This window comes from Chaetodon auriga, chromosome 17 (assembly GCF_051107435.1).
Source record: "Chaetodon auriga isolate fChaAug3 chromosome 17, fChaAug3.hap1, whole genome shotgun sequence".
Taxonomy (NCBI): Eukaryota; Metazoa; Chordata; class Actinopteri; order Chaetodontiformes; family Chaetodontidae; genus Chaetodon; species Chaetodon auriga.
In genome coordinates, this window is record NC_135090.1 from 24,157,501 (window position 1) to 24,182,500 (window position 25,000).

The 25,000-nt window shown below is 46.8% G+C and overlaps 2 protein-coding genes across 6 annotated transcripts in view; both read left to right on the plus strand.

Moving 5' to 3' along the window:
* The window catches only part of npr1a (natriuretic peptide receptor 1a), a 35,311-nt gene extending 16,041 nt beyond the window's left edge, over positions 1–19,270 (plus strand). For 2 of the 4 annotated variants that reach the window (XM_076754050.1, XM_076754049.1), the window contains exons 6-22: positions 785–879; positions 1,564–1,699; positions 1,973–2,057; positions 6,221–6,341; positions 6,451–6,525; positions 6,684–6,761; positions 7,322–7,426; positions 9,113–9,184; positions 10,205–10,364; positions 13,402–13,557; positions 13,725–13,893; positions 14,098–14,244; positions 14,493–14,616; positions 16,024–16,092; positions 16,386–16,560; positions 16,949–17,047; positions 17,784–19,270. In XM_076754050.1, coding sequence (XP_076610165.1) covers positions 785–879; positions 1,564–1,699; positions 1,973–2,057; positions 6,221–6,341; positions 6,451–6,525; positions 6,684–6,761; positions 7,322–7,426; positions 9,113–9,184; positions 10,205–10,364; positions 13,402–13,557; positions 13,725–13,893; positions 14,098–14,244; positions 14,493–14,616; positions 16,024–16,092; positions 16,386–16,560; positions 16,949–17,047; positions 17,784–17,929 — 2,012 coding nt within the window. In that variant the 3' untranslated portion in view covers positions 17,930–19,270. The other 2 variants (XR_013078376.1, XM_076754051.1) reach the window with 2 other exon arrangements.
* Positions 19,271–20,109: 839 nt separating this feature from the next.
* The window catches only part of ints3 (integrator complex subunit 3), a 14,481-nt gene continuing 9,590 nt past the window's right edge, over positions 20,110–25,000 (plus strand). Inside the window, exons 1-7 of one of the 2 annotated variants that reach the window (XM_076754056.1) lie at positions 20,110–20,441; positions 22,217–22,300; positions 23,166–23,249; positions 23,355–23,468; positions 23,781–23,865; positions 23,957–24,023; positions 24,620–24,761. In XM_076754056.1, coding sequence (XP_076610171.1) covers positions 20,358–20,441; positions 22,217–22,300; positions 23,166–23,249; positions 23,355–23,468; positions 23,781–23,865; positions 23,957–24,023; positions 24,620–24,761 — 660 coding nt within the window. In that variant the 5' untranslated portion in view covers positions 20,110–20,357. The remainder of the gene's footprint in view (positions 20,442–22,216; positions 22,301–23,165; positions 23,250–23,354; positions 23,469–23,780; positions 23,866–23,956; positions 24,024–24,619; positions 24,762–25,000) is intronic. The other variant, XM_076754057.1, reaches the window with a different exon arrangement.

Sequence of the window (25,000 nt, forward strand, 5' to 3'; positions counted from 1 at the left end):
TGGAGTCCTGTCCATCAGTCCTGTCCTCAGATATCAGACAAACTGTCCTCATCAGCTGACTGCAGAAACACTCAAACTATGGCTCTGTTGAAGGGACAAAAAGAAGGAAAATTGATTCTTTTTATTGGTTCTTTGAGTTGATTTCCCGCCCAGTGACCGTGTTGACAGCAGATTGGTGGGATCTAATTGGTCAACTGTGAGAGGACAGTTGACTGCACACGAGGAAGAAAGACACACAAAGTGTCCACTTCAGTCTAATGAAGTGTCTCACAGAGACATCGTCAACAGCAGACACACACACACACACACACACACACACACACACACACACACACACGGAATGAGTTTCAGTCTCAGGAGATTAAAACCATTAAAATCAAAGTCGACGACACTGAAGTGGTTGATTTCGTTCTTCTTCCCGTTTGTATTTTCTGCACTTCATCATTGTAGGATGACTGAAGCCCATTGGCTAACGAGCATACCTGTGTCACAGGTATGTATCACGCAGTAAACGACTCTTTTTATGTTTAGTCTGTCGCTTCAGTCATGAGCACGTTTCTGAAAACTTGAGGCTCGTGAATGGACGAGACTCCAGACTGCGCTCAGGGTTAGCAGTTGGCACTTAGCTGTTAGCTGTTAGCAGTTAGCAGCTCCACAGCTTTCGCTCAAACACATTCTAAAGCTGATTTTTGACACATTCATTCATTCGTTCGTCAGACGTTGAGTTTGGAGTCCTGAGACGACGGAACGTGGTCTGAGGAAACTAACTGATGTTCATCTGCAGGAGTGACGGGCGCGCTGGAGATGGACGAGTTCGGGGACAGACAGACGGACTTTGCTGTGTGGGACATGGTGGACATAGAGTCTGGAGACTTTCAGGTAAAACACCTCTGACTCATGATGTCATCGCCATCGCTTCCTGCCTTCATACTTTCGATGTTTTATCTACAAATATTTTCAAGAACTCTTTGTGGATCCTCTGAATGCAACACTCTCAGGTGGGTCTCAGGTGAGAACTCACCTGGTGTACCATGACAGCCTAAACAGAACCAGCAGGTAAACCCTGCAGAGCGTGCTGTGAGACACCTTCCTGTGAAGCCAGAATGAACTCATCATCGTCTCTGCAGCTGGTTCACCTTCAGGGTAATAAACTTGAGCCATTGGCTGCCTGAAGGAAGGACGTTAATCTGAAAACTGACGGAGGAAGAAAACTTTATTTATCGTTAACGATCTCAAACATGAAAACAAGAACGTGTTCTTCAATCTTGAATCGACATTTTGTCTGTTTCATTCCTCCCTGTAACCCTGTAACATTTAAACTGTCCACATCTCGATTAGACATGTTTCACTGAAGACTAGAAAAGCTTCTGACGATCAACACGTTGCAATTCCTGTAGCTCCTTCACAATAAAAGCCACATGCTGGCTTTCAGCAGCAGCAGGAAATGTTCTGTTTATATCAGCAGTAACTTCACACATCTTTCATCCACTGAGGGTGCTCAGTTAACCTCTGTGTGTGTGTGTGTGTGTGTGTGTGTGTGTGTGTGTGTGTGTGTGTGTGCAGGTGGTGTGTGTGTATAATAGCAGTATCAATCAGCTGGTCATGCAGAGTGGGTGGAGCTTCCAGTGGCCAGGTGGCTCTCCACCTCCAGATGTCCCAGAGTGTGGCTTCAAGAATGACAAACCAGCCTGCCTCGCACGTACGAACACACACACACACACACAATTGTGCTTATTGGTTATTGTGCGGACCCTTGTGGATATCTTGCATCCCACCACTAGTCCTCACCAGAGCCTGAACCTGAACCTGAACCTGAAGTCTGAACCTGAACCTGAACCTGAAGTCTGAACCTGAACGGTCTTTGTAGAAACAGGGTCAAACTGAACCAAGTGGGCTCAGTCCTCACATTCTGAGTCTGCCTTCTGATTGGTCCTCACAAAGATTCCCACGTCCAGTAAACTCTTCTCTCCAGGTACTGTTACGATGCATCAGATGGTCGCCATAGTGATCTGCTTCGTCTTCATCATCATTGTTACTGTGACTGTCTTCATCTACAGGTGAGATACCCTCTCTCTCTCTCTCTCTCTCTCTCTCTCTCACACACACACACACACACACACACACACACACACACACACTTCTATACTTGTGAGGAGCCTCAATGACAGCCCTTCAAGGTTCCGAGCCGAAGTGAGGACAGGCCAAAATGTCCTCACTTTACCAAAACGTCCTCACTTTACTAAAACGTCCTCACTTTACCAAAATGTCCCCACTTTACTAAAACGTCCTCACTTTACTAAAACATCCTCACTTTACTAAAACGTCCCCACTTTACCAAAACGTCCTCACTTTACCAAAATGTCCTCACTTTACCAAAACGTCCTCACTTTACCAAAACGTCCTCACTTTACCAAAATGTCCTCACTTTACCAAAACGTCCTCACTTTACCAAAACGTCCTCACTTTAACAAAACGTCCTCACTTTAACAAAACGTCCCCACTTTACTAAAACATCCTCACTTTACTAAAACGTCCTCACTTTACCAAAACGTCCTCACTTTACCAAAACGTCCTCACTTTACTAAAACGTCCTCACTTTTCTAAAACGTCCTCACTTTACCAAAACGTCCTCACTTTACTAAAACGTCCTCACTTTACTAAAACGTCCTCACTTTACCAAAACGTCCTCACTTTACTAAAACGTCCTCACTTTACCAAAACGTCCTCACTTTACTAAAACGTCCTCACTTTACCAAAACGTCCTCACTTTACTAAAACGTCCTCACTTTACCAAAACGTCTACAGTTTAGATTGGTCCTCACAAAGATAGATGTACCAGAGACTTTGTAGTGGTTTGAGCTCTCACAGCATTTCTCTCTCTCTCTCTCTCTCTCTCTCTCTCTCTCTCTCTGTCTTTCTTTCTTTCTGTCTCTCTCTCTTTTCTTTATATTTGAATTCTTAATTTCTCTGTCTCTGTCTCTGTCTCTGTTATAATAGAGAGATCACAGCGAGGTCGAGGATTAAGGGTGTGATAATGAGCTAGTCGACTCTGATTGGCTCAGAGTTTCATCGAGTTTCATTATGTTAAAATTCAAACCAAACAAGAAGTGTGTGGTGATGAAACAAAAATACTTCGATCTGAAGACAGAATGACAGAAGACCCAGAACTGAACCATGTGGAACTCCATGAACTTCTTGGCTTTAGTTTAGCTGACACTAAAGAGAGACAGGAAACATGGTGTTACACATCTTAAACCAGTAGACCACGAGAACATCACTCTATATCACTATTATTATGATTATTATTAAATCATAGAAATATAATGGAATAGATCAACAATTCAGTTAAATGTTGTGATTGACAGAAGGAGAGAAAAGACGATTGAACCCTCAAACTCCTAATTTTTACATTTTTACGTTTATTTAACTTCACATTTTGGCAAACTGCCTCGTTCAGCCTCTCAGGGTGACAGAATCAAAAGCTTTTATGGATCCAGAAAGAATAAAATGGACTGAGCACCATCACAAACTCCTCTGCAGGCACACATCACCCACTTTTTGTGGTTTTTGGTAAAAAAAGTCATCGTCACAGAGATGAAAATGATGAAGTATCTTTTGCACGATGTGATTAATTTAGGACCATGAATTGTGTGTATGTTCCTGTGTGTAGATGAAGCTGATTAATCAATAAATCATCAATCATCATCTCAACTCTTTGTGATATCTTTGCAGTCGATTGGAAGTCTCCTGAACAGTTTTATGATGATGGAGCAGAAGGTCCTGAGAGGAAACATTCAATTCAATTCAATTCAATTTTATTTGTACGGCGCCAAATAACAGCAGAAGTTGTCTCAGGACACTTTCCATATAGAGCTGGTACAAGCTGAGCTCTTTTATCTACAGAGAAAATTCCCATGTCCAACACGACTCCACTTGTTGGACAGACTCTGATTCTGGTGCGGACTGTGAATCAAAGAGCTGATGATGCTTTGATTGTTAAAATGAAACAGATGGCGGCCAGTACTAAAAACCTAAACATTGCTTAGCCTGGTGTTTTCTCTGCAGACTGTCTGCCATCTTTAGTCCGCCCATGTTAAAAAACTCAGCTGCAGAGAAGAACCAGTGTCAGTGGGGGTCCCGGGTTTTAATGATGAGCCCAGTTACAAATGGGAGGAAAGGCTTTTGGTTCTGATGCATTGCAGCTTCCTGCAGGGGAGTGTCTCAAAAAGTTTATGTCCAGGGTGGACTGGGTCAGCCACAACCTTACCTGCATACCTCGGGCTCCTAGAGGAGTACAGGTCCAGCAGGGATGGCAGATTGCAGCAGTCATATTCTTTGCGGAGCAAATTATTCTGCTCTTGTCTTCGGCAGTGGCAGCAGTGTACCAGATGGTGATGGAGGAGGTGAGGATGGACTGGAGTGATGGTGGTGTAGAAGTGTACCACCGTAGTCTTTGGCCATTTGAACTTCTTGAGCTGCTGCAGAAAGCACATACCCACTTTGAGCTGGGACAGGTCACTGTGCTCGAGTCTGGTACGGGTTCTGCCTTGAAAAGCGTGTTGATGTCCCTCTCCAGGATGGAGGGAGTCGTTACTGTGGTAGTGGAGGAGGGGCCCTCTGGGGTGGGCAGTTGTGGAGAGGCCAATGCCTCTGCTGAGGTGGGACAGACTGTAGGTTGAAGCTGGTGGATGGAGTCACAGGGGGACAGTGTCAGGCCTGTCCCTTTGTCTGTCAAAACAACAGTAGAACTCATTCAGAGTTGTTGGCTGAGAACTGGTTCCTCAGAGTACAGTTGGCTTCTCTCACCACCTTGATAAGCCTGTATTTTGACTCTGTCAAAATACAGGCTTATCAAGGTCCCCACCCTGAAGCACCTCTTCCTTTTTCAACCTTTGCAACCTCATCAAAATTTTCTAGCATTGAATTCAGGTCTGGGGGGAAGCGGAGTGTGCAGGAGGTGGCTGACCAGGCTCCATCACAGCTGCTGGTTGAAGGTCGAGGTCAGAACAGTGGTAGAGGATTTAAGTGGGATGGTGCGTCCGTATTCAGAAGAGGGAGAACTCAACTACCGTGAAGTAACTGGGACCATCTCAGTCCTCTCTCCCATCTCCAGATCTCAAACGTCCATGTTAGGAGCTGGGAAGAAAGATGATCAGGTTGAACAAACACCTTCATGCCCACTGTACCACAAAATGACGTCCTTCCAGAAAGTCCATTATATTCTACATTTAGACCCCTCAGTGGTACCATGTTTACTGTTCTCACCAGAAGTGACTCCTTTACTGCACCTGTCTCAGGAGTGCTGGAGGAGGTGTCCTCTGAGAGCATCAAACAAGAGGTTTTCATGGACTGATATTCTGTCTGATTTATGTGCTGTGCTCTCCTCCAGCATCACCCTCTAATGTGGTGGCAGACTCAAACTGTTGATGTCATCTAAAATTGGGCTAAAATGTGTTGTTAAACCTTTTAAAATGCATTTCAATGCCTGTATTTCATTTCCTGGTAAAAGCTGTGCAAAAGTGATTAAATAGTGAATTCCTTCATATATATTTCAACGTTCCTGCGCAGGATTACAAGTATGATTGGTTCAGACAGACTTTAAATGAGTCCGCTGATGCAGGCAAAGAAATTTAACCAGGCTCAACTTCTGCAGCAACATTGCGGCATCCAGCGAGACACTATTGGCCACTCATATACATGTAAGTGTGAGTTGCTGCTGCAATAACGTTCCTGAGTTGTAAAGTCCTGTGTGTAAGTATTCTGAACCTCTGCACTGTGTTTTGGTGTCAGATAAACCTTTAAGTGCATTAATGTGTCACTTAAAATGGACGCAGCCTTTTAAAGTTGCTTGTTTGCGTCGACCTACAACCTGCACCAGTCGATAATCCAACATCATCCAGGACTCTGAATCATTGAGGGTTTGGACAGAAAATCACCACAGAGACCTTCTGTCTCTCTCTTTCTGCCTGTCTCTCTTTCTGTCTCACTGTTCAACTCACTCATCTCTTTCTTGTTTATCCTTTCCCTCATCTTTCTCTCTCTCTTTTCCTCCTTCTCCACTTTTCAACACACATATCAACAAACACAAACACACGACAAACCATTCACTATCCACACACTCACACACACACACACACACACACACTCACACACACACACACACACACACACACACACACACACACACACACACACCCCTGTCGTCCTGTCTGTTGAACAGGAAGTTGAAGCTCGAGAGCGAGCTGGCGGCTCAGCTGTGGAGGGTTTCTTGGGATGACGTCCAGATGAGCAACCTGGATAAAGTCCTGAGGAGAGCCTGCAGCAGACTCACCATGTCTCTGGTAACACTCACACATAAACACACAAAAACACACAGGGGCAGTAATTTAAAACGTTTCTCACAACTACTGACTCGACTAATTACAACAAGTTCATCTGGATTCTCTCCAGAAAGGATCCAACTGCGCCTCTCTGATGACCATGGAGGGAAACTTCCAGATCTACACCAAAACTGGATACTACAAGGTCTGACTTACACCACATCCTGACAGCAGACACCCAACACACTGCTCTGACTGCTGACAGTCTGATCAGGCTACAGCACTACACGAACACGAACATTGCTCTGATGGAGAATGACATGATGATGTAATGAATAAGGCTGTCATCTTTGTCTCCTCCAGGGAAACCTGGCTGCCATAAAGTATATCAACAAGAAACGCATTGAACTGACCAGGAAGGTTCTATTTGAACTCAAACATGTAAGAGCTCCGTCTGCCACCTACCAGCTGACCTACCAATGAACCTTCCTTCTTCAGCTGACTGTTGAGTATCTTATGTGGGGGTCCAGTGCCTTGCTTGTAGGATTTTGATGGTCTTAATTGGATTTGCACCCACTAATGGATCTACCTAAATGTTACCTCACTGATTTAGTGTTCTGCCCACCAACAGACCTGCCTACCTTCTTATCAACTAAACAAACAACCTGCCAACCTACCTGCTAACAGCCAGACAGACCTAAATACCTCCTTACCTACCTAGCAAATGACTAAACTGCCCACCGACAGACCTACCTACCAAACTACCAGCCTACTTACTTACTTGGGTTAAGCAGAGTATCTAATTCAGTTTGGTTACTTAAAGGATGATGATGGTCTTAGTGCAACATGAACACATCAACCTATCTACCAACCAAACAGCTTCCCAGTGGACCAACCTACCAAGTGCCTGATCCACCAGTCGGCAGACCTACCAACTAACATATGTAATGGTGATGATGATTTTGGTGAGATTTGAACCAGCGTCCTATGTGCTCTTGCAGATGCGAGATGTTCAGAATGAGCACCTGACTCGCTTCATCGGCAGCTGCATCGACCCGCCCAACATGTGCATCATCACCGAGTACTGTCCCAGAGGCAGCCTGCAGGTACACCACGCCCAACTCTTTACCCATCTATCACCTCGGCAGGAGCCCCTCCAACAGACCCTCTATACCTCTCTATACCAGGGTGGAAAAGAGTCAGTTCATTTAAATATACTTAGACTGTTAGCTCGACGATAACACCTAATGGCAATGACCATCGACAGAAATGAGCATTTCAATGATGATTTTGTCTTAACAGACAATCTGTTTTACTAACGTGTGTGCTCACACACAGCTGCTGACTTCACATCACTAACTCAGTTTGCTAGCTACAGCAACCTCAAAGGGTCAAACTCAGCCACCAGTGGGTTTATATATATCTGTATAGATAGATATGTAGTTCTCTCTCTCTCTAAATGTGTGTGTGTGTGTGTGTGTGTGTGTGTGTGTATAACACACACATATATATATATAGTGTTAAAAGCAAACATTTTATACCCCTCCATCAGCCCTCTTTACCCTTTGTATATGCCTCTCTGCCCCTCTGTCAGCCATCTATACCCATCAGTCCTCAGTACTCACCTGTCTACCCCCCAGACTGTCTGTCCTCCTCCATTAACCTGTGGTACCCCTCCAGAAAGCCTCTGTGCTCCCTGTGTTAATCATCAGGTACCCAGTCCCAGTGGTCTGTCTGCTGGTAGACCAGCAGTCCTCATCCCTTCATATTTCAGATGTTCTTCACACCTCTCAGTTACCGTTACTTTCAGCAACGTAACCTAGCAACCTCCAGGCATGGTAACCTAGCAACATGAGAACACATGTCAGCCCGCTGTAGGTCGACGTAGGCGGCGTGGGGTTTGGGTTGTTGCCAGGTGACCAGTGGATCTCAAAATGTCAGCTTAACAAAGAGCATCTGGGGTAGTTTGAGTTATTTTGTGCACTGAGAAGAAGAAGAAGCCTTCGTCACAAATGTCCAATGTGGACGGACTGTGGGGAGACTAAAAGGAGACATTCAGCAATACAGAGGGAGGGGGGACGCCAAACCTTCACTGAGCTCCTGGTTCAGGACGACGTTTTAACCCCGATGAAACAGCAGCATCTGCTGTAACGGACAGACATTCAGCAGGACGTAGACGAAAGCCTGCTGAGAGACACTGCAGGAGACACGAACACGTGACGTCAGTCAGCGTGGCTTCACGTCCTGAGGAGATCATCATCTGATGATCCAGAATATATCTCCAGAAATCCACGAGAAGCCAGAATATGAGGCTTCAGAATCTTCACTTTAGAATACCCTTTCGTCATGATCCTCTCACCTGTGATCAATCAGCCTGTTCACCTGTGGAATGTTCCAAACAGGTGTTTTTGGAGCGTTCCACATCTTTCAGTCTGTGAAACGTGTTGCTGCATCAGATTCACAATAAGCTCAAAGATTAAGTAAAATGACTTTGAGCAGTTCTCAGGTCAGTTTGATCAGCTGATCACAGTCTGATTGGTTGATGTTTCACAGCGATGTAAATGTATTTAAAGTATAAAAAAGTACTAATTATACACAAAGGTTGTTTTCAAAAAGCTGTCAGATAAATGTTGAGCAGTAAAACACACACACACACACACACACACACACAGAATCCAATGAAATGAGGCTGTAAAAAGTTTGTAGTTCCCTCTTTCAGAGGAGTGTGTGTGTGTGTGTGTGTGTGTGTGTGTGTGTGTGTGTGTGTGTGTGTGTGTGTGTGTGTCTTCCAGGACCTGATGGAGAGTGACAGCATCACTCTGGACTGGATGTTCAGATACTCTCTCATCAATGACATCGTCAAGGTAAGGCCTTGTTCCTGCAGTTGCTCGGTAACAGAAGGACCTCCACTCGAGGTTGGAGGTCCACTTACTGACTCTGAAGCTGCTGAAGCTGAAGAACAATAAAAAGCTGAAGGAAGCTGTTTTAATAAGGTGATGTGACAACGACACAATATGAGGCTGCACACAGAGAATTCAGACATATTTGTTTAATAAAGATCAACAGTATCAAAAAATCAATAAGCACAAAACAAAGGACAACGTTCACCATCGAAAACATCAAATCACAGGAAGATTCCACAAAAGACGAATGTATCAGGACATATTAACAGATTATCTGATGTAGGCCTGGGCGATATATCGATTTTTTAGATTAATTCGAATTTTTCTGCTGTTTCGTTGTCTCGTGTTTGATTCTTCGCGACGAGTGAGATGTGAAACAGAAAGTGAGCGCTGTAGCGAGTGAAGACATTGTCGATAAAACAGGGAACGTCAGCTCGCCAGTGTGGCAGTTTTTTGGATTTTATAAGTCGGACCGTAGTCAGACCAATGTGGTCTGTAAAGTATGCAAGACCGTCGTCCCCACCAAGACCGGTTAATACCACAAACTGTTTAACCACCTTAGCCGCGCTCACCCTTCGGAGCGCAGCCGTAATCGCCAACGTTCAACAGCATCTGCTACCGCAGCACCGGGTTAGAAAAATCTCTTACACGTGCTTGACTCTGTCGTTTGTACTTATCGTCTTCTTTAAAAAGTAGGGAAAAAAATCGGAAAAAATCGGAAATCAAGTTTTTTGTGAAAAAATCGGAGATTTTATTTTCAGGCCATATCGCCCAGCCCTAATCTGATGTATGAAGCAGTCTATATACTGTGTGTCTACATGGAGCAGTCTCCTATATATATATATATATATATATATAGGAGACCAGTGACAAACGTAACCAGTGTGTGTGTGTGTGTGTGTGTGTGTGTGTGTGTGTGTGTGTGTGTGTTCAGATACCTTCCGTCCGTCACCATTTGTTGTTGTTTGTTTTTGTCTCCAGGGCATGTTGTTCCTCCACAATAGTGTCATCGTATCCCACGGCAACCTGAAGTCGTCTAACTGCGTGGTGGACAGTCGCTTTGTCCTGAAGATCACGGACTACGGTCTACAGAGTCTGAGGACCAGCAGCTGCCCTGAGGACACACATGCTTACTACGCACGTATGATTTGCATCAACACACACACACATTGATGCTGAAATACATGTATGATGACAGGCGCTGCTTACACGGTGACTTTAGCAACAGGCACATGGACACACGTGTCCATGCTAACCCTTTAACTGCTGCCACTCAGAACATCAAACATACAGATGACGAATGAAGGCTAACACGGTACGATGTCACTGTGAGGACAGTTTGAGTGAGGACATGAAGTACGTGCTCTTTGTCATCTGGTCCTGAAAACACAGAATAATACAGTTTTAATTGTATCCACTTTTTCTACATGTCAACTGTCAGCAAACCACAATATTAAAGCACTCAAAGTCAAATCTGCCTCACGAGAGGCTGAAGGTCGGTTTGACTGATGGAACAGAACCAAACATCAACCTGACAAGTTTGAATCTTTTTACAGAAATCAGATCAGAGGAGACAGAGAGGACTGGTTCTACTGGGACAGAGGGACAGAGAGGACTGGTTCTACTGGGTCAGAGGGACAGAGAGGACTGGTTCCACTGGGACAGAGGGGACAGAGAGGACTGGTTCTACTGGGACAGAGGGACAGAGAGGACTGGTTCCACTGGGTCAGAGGGGACAAAGAGGACTGGTTCTACTGGGACAGAGGGGACAGAGAGGACTGGTTCTACTGGGACAGAGGGGACAAAGAGGACTGGTTCTACTGGGACAGAGGGACAGAGAGGACTGGTTCTACTGGGACAGAGGGGACAGAGAGGACTGGTTCCACTGGGACAGAGGGACAGAGAGGACTGGTTCTACTGGGACAGAGGGACAAAGAGGACTGGTTCTACTGGGACAGAGGGACAGAGAGGACTGGTTCTACTGGGACAGAGGGGACAGAGAGGACTGGCTCCACTGGGACAGAGGGACAGAGAGGACTGGTTCTACTGGGACAGAGGGACAAAGAGGACTGGTTCTACTGGGTCAGAGGGGACAAAGAGGACTGGTTCTACTGGGACAGAGGGACAGAGAGGACTGGTTCTACTGGGTCAGAGGGGACAAAGAGGACTGGTTCTACTGGGACAGAGGGGACAGAGAGGACTGGTTCTACTGGGACAGAGGGACAGAGAGGACTGGTTCTACTGGGTCAGAGGGGACAAAGAGGACTGGTTCTACTGGGACAGAGGGGACAAAGAGGACTGGTTCTACTGGGACAGAGGGACAGAGAGGACTGGTTCTACTGGGTCAGAGGGGACAAAGAGGACTGGTTCTACTGGGACAGAGGGGACAGAGAGGACTGGTTCTACTGGGACAGAGGGACAGAGAGGACTGGTTCTACTGGGTCAGAGGGGACAAAGAGGACTGGTTCTACTGGGACAGAGGGGACAAAGAGGACTGGTTCTACTGGGACAGAGGGACAGAGAGGACTGGTTCTACTGGGTCAGAGGGGACAGAGAGGACTGGTTCTACTGGGACAGAGGGGACAGAGAGGACTGGTTCTACTGGGACAGAGGGGCAGAGAGGACTGGTTCTACTAGGGCAGAGAGGCAGTGGACTGGTTCTACTGGGTCAGAGAGGCAGTGGACTAGTTCTACTGGGACAGAGGGGCAGAGAGGACCGGTTCTACTGGGACAGAGGGGCAGAGAGGACCGGTTCTACTGGGACAGAGAGGACTGGTTCTACTGGGACAGAGGGGACAGAGAGGACTGGTTCTACTGGGTCAGATGGGACAAAGAGGACTGGTTCTACTGGGACAGAGGGACAGAGAGGACTGGTTCTACTGGGACAGAGGGACAAAGAGGACTGGTTCTACTGGGTCAGAGGGACAGAGAGGACTGGTTCTACTGGGACAGAGGGGACAGAGAGGACTGGTTCCACTGGGACAGAGGGACAGAGAGGACTGGTTCTACTGGGACAGAGGGACAAAGAGGACTGGTTCTACTGGGTCAGAGGGGACAAAGAGGACTGGTTCTACTGGGACAGAGGGACAGAGAGGACTGGTTCTACTGGGTCAGAGGGGACAGAGAGGACTGGTTCTACTGGGACAGAGGGGACAGAGAGGACTGGTTCTACTGGGTCAGAGGGGACAAAGAGGACTGGTTCTACTGGGACAGAGGGGACAAAGAGGACTGGTTCTACTGGGACAGAGGGACAGAGAGGACTGGTTCTACTGGGTCAGAGGGGACAGAGAGGACTGGTTCTACTGGGACAGAGGGGACAGAGAGGACTGGTTCTACTGGGACAGAGGGGCAGAGAGGACTGGTTCTACTAGGGCAGAGAGGCAGTGGACTGGTTCTACTGGGTCAGAGAGGCAGTGGACTAGTTCTACTGGGACAGAGGGGCAGAGAGGACCGGTTCTACTGGGACAGAGGGGCAGAGAGGACTGGTTCTACTGGGACAGAGGGGCAGAGAGGACCGGTTCTACTGGGACAGAGAGGACTGGTTCTACTGGGACAGAGGGGACAGAGAGGACCGGTTCTACTGGGTCAGATGGGACAAAGAGGACCGGTTCTACTGGGACAGAGGGGACAGAGAGGACTGGTTCTACTGGGACAGAGGGACAGAGAGGACTGGTTCTACTGGGACAGAGGGGACAGAGAGGACTGGTTCTACTGGGACAGAGGGGCAGAGAGGACCGGTTCTACTGGGACAGAGGGGCAGAGAGGACCGGTTCTACTGGGACAGAGAGGACTGGTTCTACTGGGACAGAGGGGACAGAGAGGACCGGTTCTACTGGGTCAGATGGGACAAAGAGGACTGGTTCTACTGGGACAGAGGGGACAGAGAGGACTGGTTCTACTGGGACAGAGGGGACAGAGAGGACTGGTTCTACTGGGACAGAGGGGACAGAGAGGACTGGTTATAATATGAAGTTTCTTCTTTTTCTTTTTAAATTATTGTTTGTAAGACGTTGAGACATTTGTTAGGTTTTGATGATGAAAGCTGATTCAGTGAATCCTGAACTAAGACCGGAAGACAGACGGCAGCAGGTCCAGATGAACACCTGAAGTGCTCCCTTTTGCACCTGGTGGGATAATTTGATGTACCTACCTGCGCACCTCCACCCTGTCTCTTGCAGGTAAGCTGTGGACAGCCCCGGAGCTGCTGAGGACAGAGTGTACCTCTCCCTGTGGGACTCAGAAGGGAGACGTGTACAGCTTCAGTATCATCTTACAGGAAGTGGCTCTGTTGAAAGGAGTCTTTTATCTCGACACACACACTCTGACCCCCAAAGGTCGGTGTACCACATGATAATAATAATCTTAAACAGCATTTCCACGTGTTCGTACATTCAGTCCTCCCTCAAAGCCTTCTGCACTCACTGATGCTGACCTGGAAGATGTTCTCATGTTCATGGTCAGTGACTGTAAAGACGCTGTCCCTGTGTTTCCCCCTTCTCAGAGATTGTTCAGATGGTGGTTCAGGGCGGCACCCCCCCCCTCCGTCCCTCCCTCTGCTTCCACAGTCACAGCGAGGAGCTCGGAGTCCTGATGCAGCGCTGCTGGAGCCAAGAGCCGAGCGACAGACCCGACTTCAACACCATCAAGATCCTGTTGAGGAAACAGCACAGGTGAGGGCGGCACACCTGGACACCTGGACACCTGGGCTGAGACGAACACCTAAGTGGCAGACCTGAACACGGGGGCAGGGGAGTCAGGAGACACCTTTCTGATCAACATCCAAACACAACAGCGCACACACAACGATACACTGTCTGTCTTCCTCTCTGTCCTCCCGTCTGTCTTCCTCTCTGTCCTCCTGTCTGTCTGTTTAGGGGTTATGGTTCAAACATCCTGGACAACCTTCTGTCTCGTATGGAGCAGTACGCCAACAACCTGGAGGAGCTGGTGGAGGAGAGAACGCAGGCGTACCACGAGGAGAAACGCAAGGCCGAGGCCCTGCTCTACCAGATACTACCACAGTAAATATACTGCAGTAATACTGCTGCTCTACCAGATACTACCACAGTAAATATACTGCAGTAATACTGCTGCTCTACCAGATACTACCACAGTAAATATACTGGATGAACTGCAGTAATACTGCATCCTGTCTCTCGCTGCTGGTATGAAATGTCTGTGCTGGTTGCAGCTTTAGAGAATACTGCGTCAAATATTACATAATGTTGTGATGCTTAGGACCGTCCCCTCGTGTCTGTCTGTGTTTCAGTTCAGTGGCAGAGCAGCTAAAACGAGGTGAGACAGTTCAGGCCGAAGCTTTCGACTCTGTCACCATTTACTTCAGTGACATCGTCGGCTTCACTGCCCTATCTGCTGAGAGCACCCCACTACAGGTCAGTAGAACTCAGTAGAACAACACTACAGGTCAGTAGAAACAAGTAGAACAACATTACAGGTCAGTAGAACTCAGTAGAATCAAGTAGAACAACACTACAGGTCAGTAGAATTTAATAGAACCACGTAGAACAACACTACAGGTCAGTAGAACTCAATAGATCCACATAGAACAACACTACGGGTCAGTGGAACTCAGTAGAACCAAGTAGAACAGCATTACAGGTCAGTAGAATCAAGTAAAACCACACTACAGGTCAGTAGAACTCAGTAGAACCAAGTAGAACAACACTGCAGGTCAGTAGAATCAAGTAAAACCACACTACAGGTCAGTAGAACCAAGTAGAACAACACTACAGGTCAGTAGAATTTAATAGAACCACGTAGAACAACACTACAGGTCAGTAGAACTCAATAGATCCACATAGAACAACACTACAGGTCAGTGGAACTCAGTAGAACCACGTAGAACAACACTACAGGTCAGTAGAACTCAATAGATCCACATAGAACAACACTACAGGTCAGTGGAACTCAGTAGAACCACGTAGAACAACACTACAGGTCAGTAGAACTCAATAGATCCACATAGAACAACACTACAGGTCAGTGGAACTCAGTAGAACCACGTAGAACAACACTACAGGTCAGTAGAACTCAATAGATCCACATAGAACAACACTACAGGTCAGTGGAACTCAGTAGAACCAAGTAGAACAACACTGCAGGTCAGTAGAATCAAGTAAAACCACACTACAGGTCAGTAGAACCAAGTAGAATCAACACTACAGGTCAGTAGAACTCAATAGATCCACATAGAACAACACTACAGGTCAGTGGAACTCAGTAGAACCACGTAGAACAACACTACAGGTCAGTAGAACTCAATAGATCCACATAGAACAACACTACAGGTCAGTGGAACTCAGTAGAACCACGTAGAACAACACTACAGGTCAGTAGAACTCAATAGATCCACATAGAACAACACTACAGGTCAGTGGAACTCAGTAGAACCACGTAGAACAACACTACAGGTCAGTAGAACTCAATAGATCCACATAGAACAACACTACAGGTCAGTGGAACTCAGTAGAACCAAGTAGAACAACACTGCAGGTCAGTAGAATCAAGTAAAACCACACTACAGGTCAGTAGAACCAAGTAGAATCAACACTACAGGTCAGTAGAACTCAGCTGTCCACATTATCACATGAAATTGTCGTGTTGTTTTTCTGTGGAGGCCTGAAGGAGCCAAAGAACACGTCCTGAATCTGTAAGACTGCCATCTGCTGGTGCAACCTGTTACTGGAACAAAGGACACGTCAAACAAGCATTTGGACAGAAGTGTGTCTGCACTGATTTGACGTGTTCAGAGGTTTAAGTGCTGATTTCTTTCCATCCAGGTTGTGACCTTGTTGAACGACCTGTACACCTGTTTTGATGCCATCATTGACAACTTTGATGTTTACAAGGTAAAAGATTCCTCATCACTTCAAATGCACACACTTCCTCCGTGTTTCCAGTCTTTGTGCTAAGCTAAGCTAACCAAGTCCTGTACCTGTATCTGTGCTGAACTGACTGGAGGAACACTGTATATATACACAAGGTATAGAAGGTATAGATACTCACCCACATATATGTACATGTACTTGGACGCATCCAAATATTACATGTGAAAAGAAATGTTGAGGAACTGAAGTGATTTGAAGCTTTAACCTCTTGAGTGGAGTAAATGATGTGTGGTCACCTCACCTGCTGCCCCCAGGTGGAGACCATCGGTGATGCCTACATGGTGGTCTCCGGTCTGCCGGTGAGGAACGGTAAGCTTCATGGGAGGGAGGTGGCCCGAATGTCTCTCGCTCTGCTGGACGCCGTCAAGAGCTTCAGGATCCGACACCGAGCCAATCAGCAGCTCCGGCTACGCATCGGCATCCATAGCGGTCTGTGTGTGTGTGTGTGTGTGTGTGTGTGAGTGCGTGTGTGTGTGAGTGCATGTGTGTGCGTGCATGTGCATGGGTGTGTGTGTGAGTGCATGTGTGTGCGTGCATGTGCATGGGTGTGTGTGTGAGTGCATGTGTGTGCGTGCATGTGCATGGGTGTGTGTGGGAGTGCATGTGTGTGCGTGCATGTGCATGGGTGTGTGTGGGAGTGTTAGTGGTTGCTGATGTTCTAATAAAGTAGCATAACATAAAATGGACTCAGGAACAGGTCGGTCACTAATCAGAAGGTCGTGGCTCCTGCAGTCTGAGTCTAAGATAAAATAAGATAAGGTAAGATAAGATAAGATTAGAGGACCAACTGTAATAAAGGAATTAAATGTGTGTGTAGGTCCAGTGTGTGCAGGTGTGGTCGGACTGAAGATGCCCAGGTACTGTCTGTTTGGAGACACAGTCAACACAGCGTCACGCATGGAGTCCAATGGAGAGGGTAACACACACACACACACACACACACACACACACACACACACACACACTCACACTCTCACATGAGAACTGGAGATCAGATGGCCGTTCAGTCTCAGGGACTGACAGATGACTGATTGGACGTCTGGTGGAGACCAAAAACGTCGGCCTGATGTTGATCACGTTGTTCTTGAACTGCTGGGTGTGGAAATAATCAGCTGTTTGTTGACCAGTGCAGCGTGTCCACTGACAGGTGATGACGTGTCCTTTCTGCGGACAGACCGGCGTCATTCTCTCGTGTCTGTAGAGGATCGCTGATGTCTTCTGACATGACAAAACACGGTGGCACGGTGGCAACACTGTCGCCTCACAGCTAGAAGGTCCCGGGTTCGAATCTCGCTGTGCCACCATGCCTTCGGTGCCTGCTCAAGGAAAAAGGGTCTTTCTGTGTGGAGTTTGCATGTTCTCCCTGTGTTCACCTGGAAAAAAAAGAAAAATACCCCCAAAAACAAGAAGATCACCACCTGACCAATGGTGACCAAAGGATGGGTCACCGGGCCCCGGTTGGATGGCAGCCCACTGCTCCTGGTCTGCCACGGAGGAAGGATGACCAGGATGGGTTAAAGGCGGAAGACAAATTTCACCAGTGCATGGCGTGTGTGTGCATGGATGTATCTGTGTGACAAATAAAGGGGATTGTCCCTTGTCTATTCTAACAAAAAAAACTGTGTTTGACACTCTGCTGTCCGTCTCCGCAGCTCTGAAGATTCACGTGTCGGAGGCGACTCGTCAGGTTCTGCAGGAGTTCGGCGGCTTTGAGCTGCAGCTCAGAGGAGAAATCGAGATGAAGGGAAAAGGATGCATGAGGACGTACTGGCTGCTGGGAGAGGACAGCACCGACTGACGGAGGAGAGGACGGAAGACGGAGTGAGGGAAGGACGGGGAAGAAAGTCAGTGACGGACACTCTCCAACTTCCTGCTCATCCTTCACAGTTTTGGATGTCTCAGGTCAAAGGTCACGTCAGCGAACCCCATCCCCTAGAAATTCTGTTTATATTCAATAACCAGCAAAAGCAAATACAGTTTAACGAATGACGTTTTCACACAAGGAGGAATAATTTTGATTTGTTGGAAAATGTTGACACCGAGCGAACCAATCGGCAGCCATCAGGATCTGACTCTAACCTTTAAGTGCTGCTGTCTAAACCTGACCACCGCCTGGACGTGACCTCCGGACTCTGCCGTCGCCGCCAGCGGGACATAAACGTGGAGTTTCACTGGCTGGAATTCCAGCAGCGATTCTGTTTGTTAGCACGACGCTGTCAATGAAAATCAGTTTGATATAAAAGTCATTTCTAGGAGACAGAGTCCCATTGGACAGACGGTGGAACCAACCAGCTGGTATGAAACCCCTCCTCCTCTCTGATTGAACATTTACCTCTGACATCATTTAAAGTGATTTTTGTTTTGTTTTGTTTTACAAAAAATGTAAATGCAACAAATAATTGTATGTTTTCTGATCTGTGTGTGTTGTTCCTGTTCAATCTGTCAACTCCAGGCATCACTTTTTAGAATAATTATCTCAGAATTTCCAAGATGTTTCCTGCAGAGAGCTGCTCTATTTACACCCCAGAGAGAAAACATTTCTTATTGATTATTGGAAACTTTCCACATATGTTGTTATTTCTGACTAGAAATGAGTTGAAATGAGTTTGCTGGAAATGGACCAATTAACATGTTCCCTACAGCTGGTTTCTGGAATCATTTCCAGAAAATGTGTTGGAAATTTTGGGGAAATAATTTGGAAATTGAAGGAGATGTAATGCTGCCATATTTACAGAAATGTTTCTGAATGTGTGTCGTCCATATAAATAAAGTGGAAATGAAAACTACAACACAGAGGCTTCAAATCACTGACAGATGCTTTTGAAGAACTGGATTTTTTTTTCTAAAATACCTTAATTATTTCTTTTATTTTATTTTTATTTCACTTAATTGTTTATCAGAGTTTATCAATAGCTTCCAATCAGCGCTCTGCTCCTCTATGAAACATTTTATCTCAAGTCAGTGGAAAAATCTTTCAGACTGTCAAACAGTTTTTGGTTCTTTGATGAAAGTAAAATGGCACAAAGATTTTAAGTAAAACTATTCAGCAATAAAGGGACATTTTAAAGTTTTATTTCTGTGTATGAAGAATTTGGAATCACACAGTTCATCATTTCTCGTGTAATAAAACACCATATACAACATTTTCAATGAGATTTTTTGTTTTATCCATCTTTGAATATCGACCCAGAATGTATTGATCATATTTTTACATGAGAGGATCACGTGGTCTGCGGATTAATGTCATTTCTACAGAGTGAACATAAATTATGATCAGTTGAAGCGCAGTTCAATAGTGATAACAATTCTTTGGAGAATAAATATTCCGAATTTTCCAATGGTTTTCGCTTGTATTGCTCGTGAAGAGAAACGGAAACAAGATCTCGCCACTGCGCGCGTCTCGCGAGATTTCCAATTGTCACGCAGCCGAGCCTCCAGAGAAGGTCGGACCATCATGTAATGACGTTCAAGATGGCGACCGACGCCGCGCAGGTGCGTCCGGGTGCGTCGGTCTGATTCGTCTCAAAAACGAGCTCAACAAGGGTTTCAGCGGCTCCAGGCAGAAAGCAACGCATCAGCAATGACCAGTCACAGCACAACAGCACTAGCCAATCACAGCACAGTAGGGCGGACCTACTCTCTCCGGGAGGAAAAACCTCTGAGAGACAAATTCTCTGGGGACAATGAAGTTAAAGTTGACTACAAGAAAATTGAAGCGTGTGAAAAATCTAAATGTCCATCAGAAAGTAGAAACAATCAAATATGTCTGAAAGACACAAAAACGAAGTTCTGGAGACATTTTGATGTATTTGTTAGTTATAAACAAGTCATAAAGGGTTCCCACGCAGACTGTCTTCAGCAGAGCAGGCCGGGGATTGGCTCCAGATTTTCCCTCCTGTCATTGGTCTATACGTACATCACTCAGAGGTCTCCGTACAATGATTGGTCAGCAGGCCCTGAGGATTCCGCCCTCTCCCTCCACTGGCTCGTTGCGGATGTCCGTTATGTTACTATGGCCGGAGCGAGAGTGAAAGCTACCCCCAAATAAGTTTCAAAAACACATTTAGCGACCGAGCCGTCTCACACGGAGGCTCCAGCAGTGCCAGGAGCACCGAACTTTCTTTACAACGACAGAAGCATTGACACTCCCCTGTCCCCCACCCCCAGAACCCGGAGTCCCAGTCCTTCGCAGCTCCGCGGGGCCCGGCGAGGCGCGGCGGGAGCAGATGGAGCCTGCACCGGCGAAGGCGAAGCCGCAGGGCCGGCTACTGGTGTCCACCCAGCTGGACGCCAAAGACGAGCTGGAGGAGGTAGGCTGACCCGGTTAACGGCCCAGAAAGAACACATAACCCGGGATTGTCCAGGTTAGAGCGACTTTACAGGCAGATAGCAGCAGTTTGAGAGCAGTTTGCATTTGGATACAAAGAAACATGGAAGCATTTTTGTGATCTTCACGGCAGCTAGCATGCTAGCTAGCATGGCTAGCAGGTGGCTAGCATCGTTAGCATAGTGTAGTCGCTCGGTGCTCTGTGCAAACATGGTGTTGTCGTTGTCAAACCCAGTGGGAGAGAAGTGAGGGGTGTGTTTGTGGTGTTTGTGCGCTCTGAAAGTCGCCATAGTGCGGATATATAGTCACACAGCTGACAGACAGTTAGCCTAGCATGCTAATCCTACGTAAACATGGATGAGACCAAAAAAGTGACAGTTGCGCATGCGCAGTGCATGTGTCGCGCATGTCAAAAGTAGTGAGAGATGCTGACATCTGAGCTACTGTTAAACTCTGAGTGCAGTGTGTTCAGCAGACACGAACAGCCTGTACTTACACACCAATCAGCAGCCGTGTTTACGAGTGTGTACGTGATCAGGTAAATGACAACGAAACGCTCCAGCATGTCAAGACAACAGTCCAAATCATCACTGTGCTCAGAATAAGACGTCAGATATGAATATGAGTGAGGGCATCAGTGTGTTATTCAGGAGCTTCACTTCTAAGTGACTCCATGAAGATGAAGCAGCTGATGTCTACGGAGGCCCGGAGGGGACATAAAGAGGACAATAGATGGATGCTGATGTAGACGAGGTACATATGTTTCAGCTGATTTTAGGGAACAAGGTGAGGATGTGCACCGTTGTCACCACCAGCCACAGCTCGTCCAGCCGACCTCGATGAAGCCGCTGTGTGTCAGCTAATCAGTTCATCCAATGAGCTCACGGCACTCTGAGCTCTTCACGTCCTCGCAGTAACTTTGGACCTGTACTCCAATATTTGTGTTTTTGTAGCTCGTCCTCATATGCCTTCAGAGCGGAGGGTCAGTATAAGACGTGATTGTTTGGTGGGTTGTGGTCTTTAGGTGAACTGTCGGCTTGCCTTGTGAGGCCTGGTGGGCAGACTGAGTGTGTGTGTGTGTGTGTGTGTGTGAGAGAGAGAGAGAGACTGGTTGGTTTTAGAAGCAGCTGACTCAGAACTCTGTTTTACTTGAACAGTGTTGTTAGGGGCTGTACTTAAGATACTGTATTCATGTACTTTGTGTGTACTTTGTGTGGTACATGTACCTGATAGCCACCAATTTACCAAAGAGTGGGAACGAATCGTGACTCTTGAACACAGAGCAGAATCTGGAGCGCTCAAAGTCGTAAAACGTGTATGTTGTGTGTTTTTGTCTCTGTGGCCACTCTGGGCTTCCGTAGGTCAGACATTTAGAGATGAAGTCACAGTCACAGGGTTGTCGGGTCGATTCCCAGACAGCTCTGTGTCCTGAACACATCCATCACTCTGGATGCAAGAGCTAATGTTGTGTGTGTGTATGTCTGTCTGTGTGTGTTCTGTGTGCGTGCGTGTGTGTGTGTGTTTTCTGTGTGTGTGCGTGTGTTCTGTGTGTTCTGTGTGTGTGTGTGTGTGTGTTCTGTGTGTGTGTCTGTGTGTGTGTGTTCTGTGTGTGCACGTGTGTGTGTGTGTGTGTGTGTGTGTGTGTGTGTGTGTGTGTGTGTGTGTGTGTGTGTGTGTGTGTTCTTTGTATATGTGTTCTGTGTGCGTGCTTGTGTGTGTGCCTGTGTGTGTGTGTCTGTGTGTGTGTTGTGTTTGCAGAGGTTGGAGCGTTGTGTTGGAATCGTCCAGTCGTTGACCAATGGGCTGTCAGAGAGAGAGGCCAACGACGCGCTCACTGCCAACGTAAGAAATACAACATCTACTACTGCTACTACTACTGCTACGAGTACTACAGCTAATACTACTGCTGCAGCTATGACAAGTATTACAACGAAAATTCTGCGTGTGCAAGAAACACATCATATACTATTAACACTACTACAAATAAAACTGTGACAAATACTCCAACTGTCACTGTCACAAATACTGCATCTACTACAAGAAATACTCCCCTCAGGTAGACCATGTTGTACCACTAAGTGTGATATGAGTCAGTGCAGGTCCGTTAATGTAAACAGACTGAGTTTTACTTTCATTTCTTACAGTGTTCTGCTGTACTTGTGTGTATAAACAGTGAAACACAGTTTTCTTACAGTATTTTGAGGGACTATCATGTGTGTCTTCAAAGTGTCCGTCCGCTGACTGGTTGAGTGTTGGAGCTTCCTCACTGGCTGTTGCCCTTTGAAAATGATTGGACGGGAGCAGTTACCTGTCTGTCCTCTCACTATGAACACGTCCACTGACTGTCTGCGTGACTGTATGTCCTCAGTGTGGAGCACTGAGGACATACGAGGTTTCCACTGAAACTTTTACACTTTGTTAAACTGACAAATGAGAAATGGGACTAATACCTGAGTTTGTGCTGAGTGGCTCTAAAAGAAGCATCAGCTGCTACAGAAAGACGAACATGGACATAAAGACTCAATGAAAAAAAACAAAATGAACCTGAGCTGACACCTGACTGCCCGTCCAGCCAATCAGAACGCATGATGTTCTGTTGTAATGGTAGGCATACGTCCTGCGTCACAGACTTACGGTGAGATACCTGAAGATAACTGAAGTGGTGGGCTTTGTTTTTTTGTCTAACTTCCTGTAACCTGTCTTGCAGGTGTGCAAAGGTCAGCAGCAGCATGAGGAGGTGTGCCTGGGTCTGTTCACTCAGGCCCTCACAGAGCCCACCCAGGCCCAGAGGGTGAGTCCCCATCACATCATTACTAATGTGTGACATCACTGTGACATCACGATGACATCACTCTGTGTGTGTGTGTGTGTGTGTGTGTGTGTGTGTGTGAGACAGTGTTACAGAGACCTCACACTGGTCAACAGAGACGGGATGAACATTGTTCTGGTGAAGATCAACCAGATCCTGATGGAGAAGTTCCTCAAACTGCAGGATGTCCCCAGAACACAGGTGAGCACACTGCACACAGGTTTACACGCAGGTATACATACAGATATACAGGTACACATACATGTATACAGGTAAGCACACAGGTATACGGGTCCAAACACACAGGTATACAGTTACACACACAGGTACACACACAGGTATACAGTTAAGCACACAGGTATACGGGTCCACACACACAGGTATACAGGTACACACCTGTATGTATGGTCATGTGTAGAGTTTGAACTTAACGATGATTATCAAAGCTGATCATTGAAACACACAAACATGTTTTTAAGGATGTTAACATGTGACTGTTCATTGTGTGGGCAGCTGGTGTGGCTGGTCCGAGAGCTGGTGAAGAGTGGCATCATGGGAGCCGACGGTGTCGTCATGACGCTGCTGAAACAGATCGCAGGTCAGACGGATGCAGCAGACACACATCAGAGTCACCGTGGAAGCTCAGCGGTCGTATGTCATGTGTGTTTCTCCTGTGTGTTCGTGTGCAGGTGGAGACATTTCCACGAAAAACCTGTGGTTGGCTGAGAGCGTCCTGGACATCCTGCTGGACCAAAAGTACGTTCACCTGAAATCCGTTTGAACAGGTGTTAAGTCCGACTGCGTGCAGAGGAAACAGGAAGTGTTTGTGAAAGCGCCGTACGTTAGCATGTAGCTGTGACGCTATAGACGCTGAACAGATGGTAGCACAGACCACAGAACTGTAGCACAACTAGAAACATCTCTTAGCATCTGTTAGCATCAACCACCAGCAGCACAGTTCGTCCCTGAAACAGTCACGTGACTGACAGAGGACACACTGACAGGCCACCGTCCAAACCTGGACATTTTCTGTATTTGTCCTTAAGGTGCAGGGACAGAACAGCTCTCACTAGAAAACATCCAGACATAGACATGAAGTTCTGTCCTCATACAAACAATATCTTTATTTTAAATTCACGTTGATCACACAGAATCAATCTGCGGATCTCATCAGGAATTCACACAAACACACAAACAAACAAACAAACAAACATGTGACGCTGTGTAACAAGTAAGAGTCCAGCAGCTGTCAATCATTTATTGTCCCTCGTCTAAAGTGAGATGATTGGATGAGAATGCTGTGGCTGAAGCAGGTGGAGGCCTTTGAACAGCTGAGTCTCTTCTCTCTGCAGGGAATGGGTGTTGAAGAGCGGGATGCTCATAGCCATGTCCGTCTACACCTACCTCCGACTCATCGTCGACCACGGAGCACCGAACCTGCTCGCTCTGCGCCAGAAAGAGGTCGACTTCTGCATCAGCATGCTGAGGGAGAAGGTACGGAGGGAGGGAGGGAGAGAAGGAAGGAAGGAGGAAGGGAGGGAGAGAAGGAAGGAAGGAGAAAGGGAGGGAGGGAGAGAAGGAAGGAAGGAGAAAGGGAGGGAGGGAGAGAAGGAAGGAAGGAGGAAGGGAGGGAGAGAAGGAAGGAAGGAGGAAGGGAGGGAGAGAAGGAAGGAAGGAGAAAGGGAGGGAGGGAGAGAAGGAAGGGAGGGAGGGAGGGATAGAAGGAAGGAAGG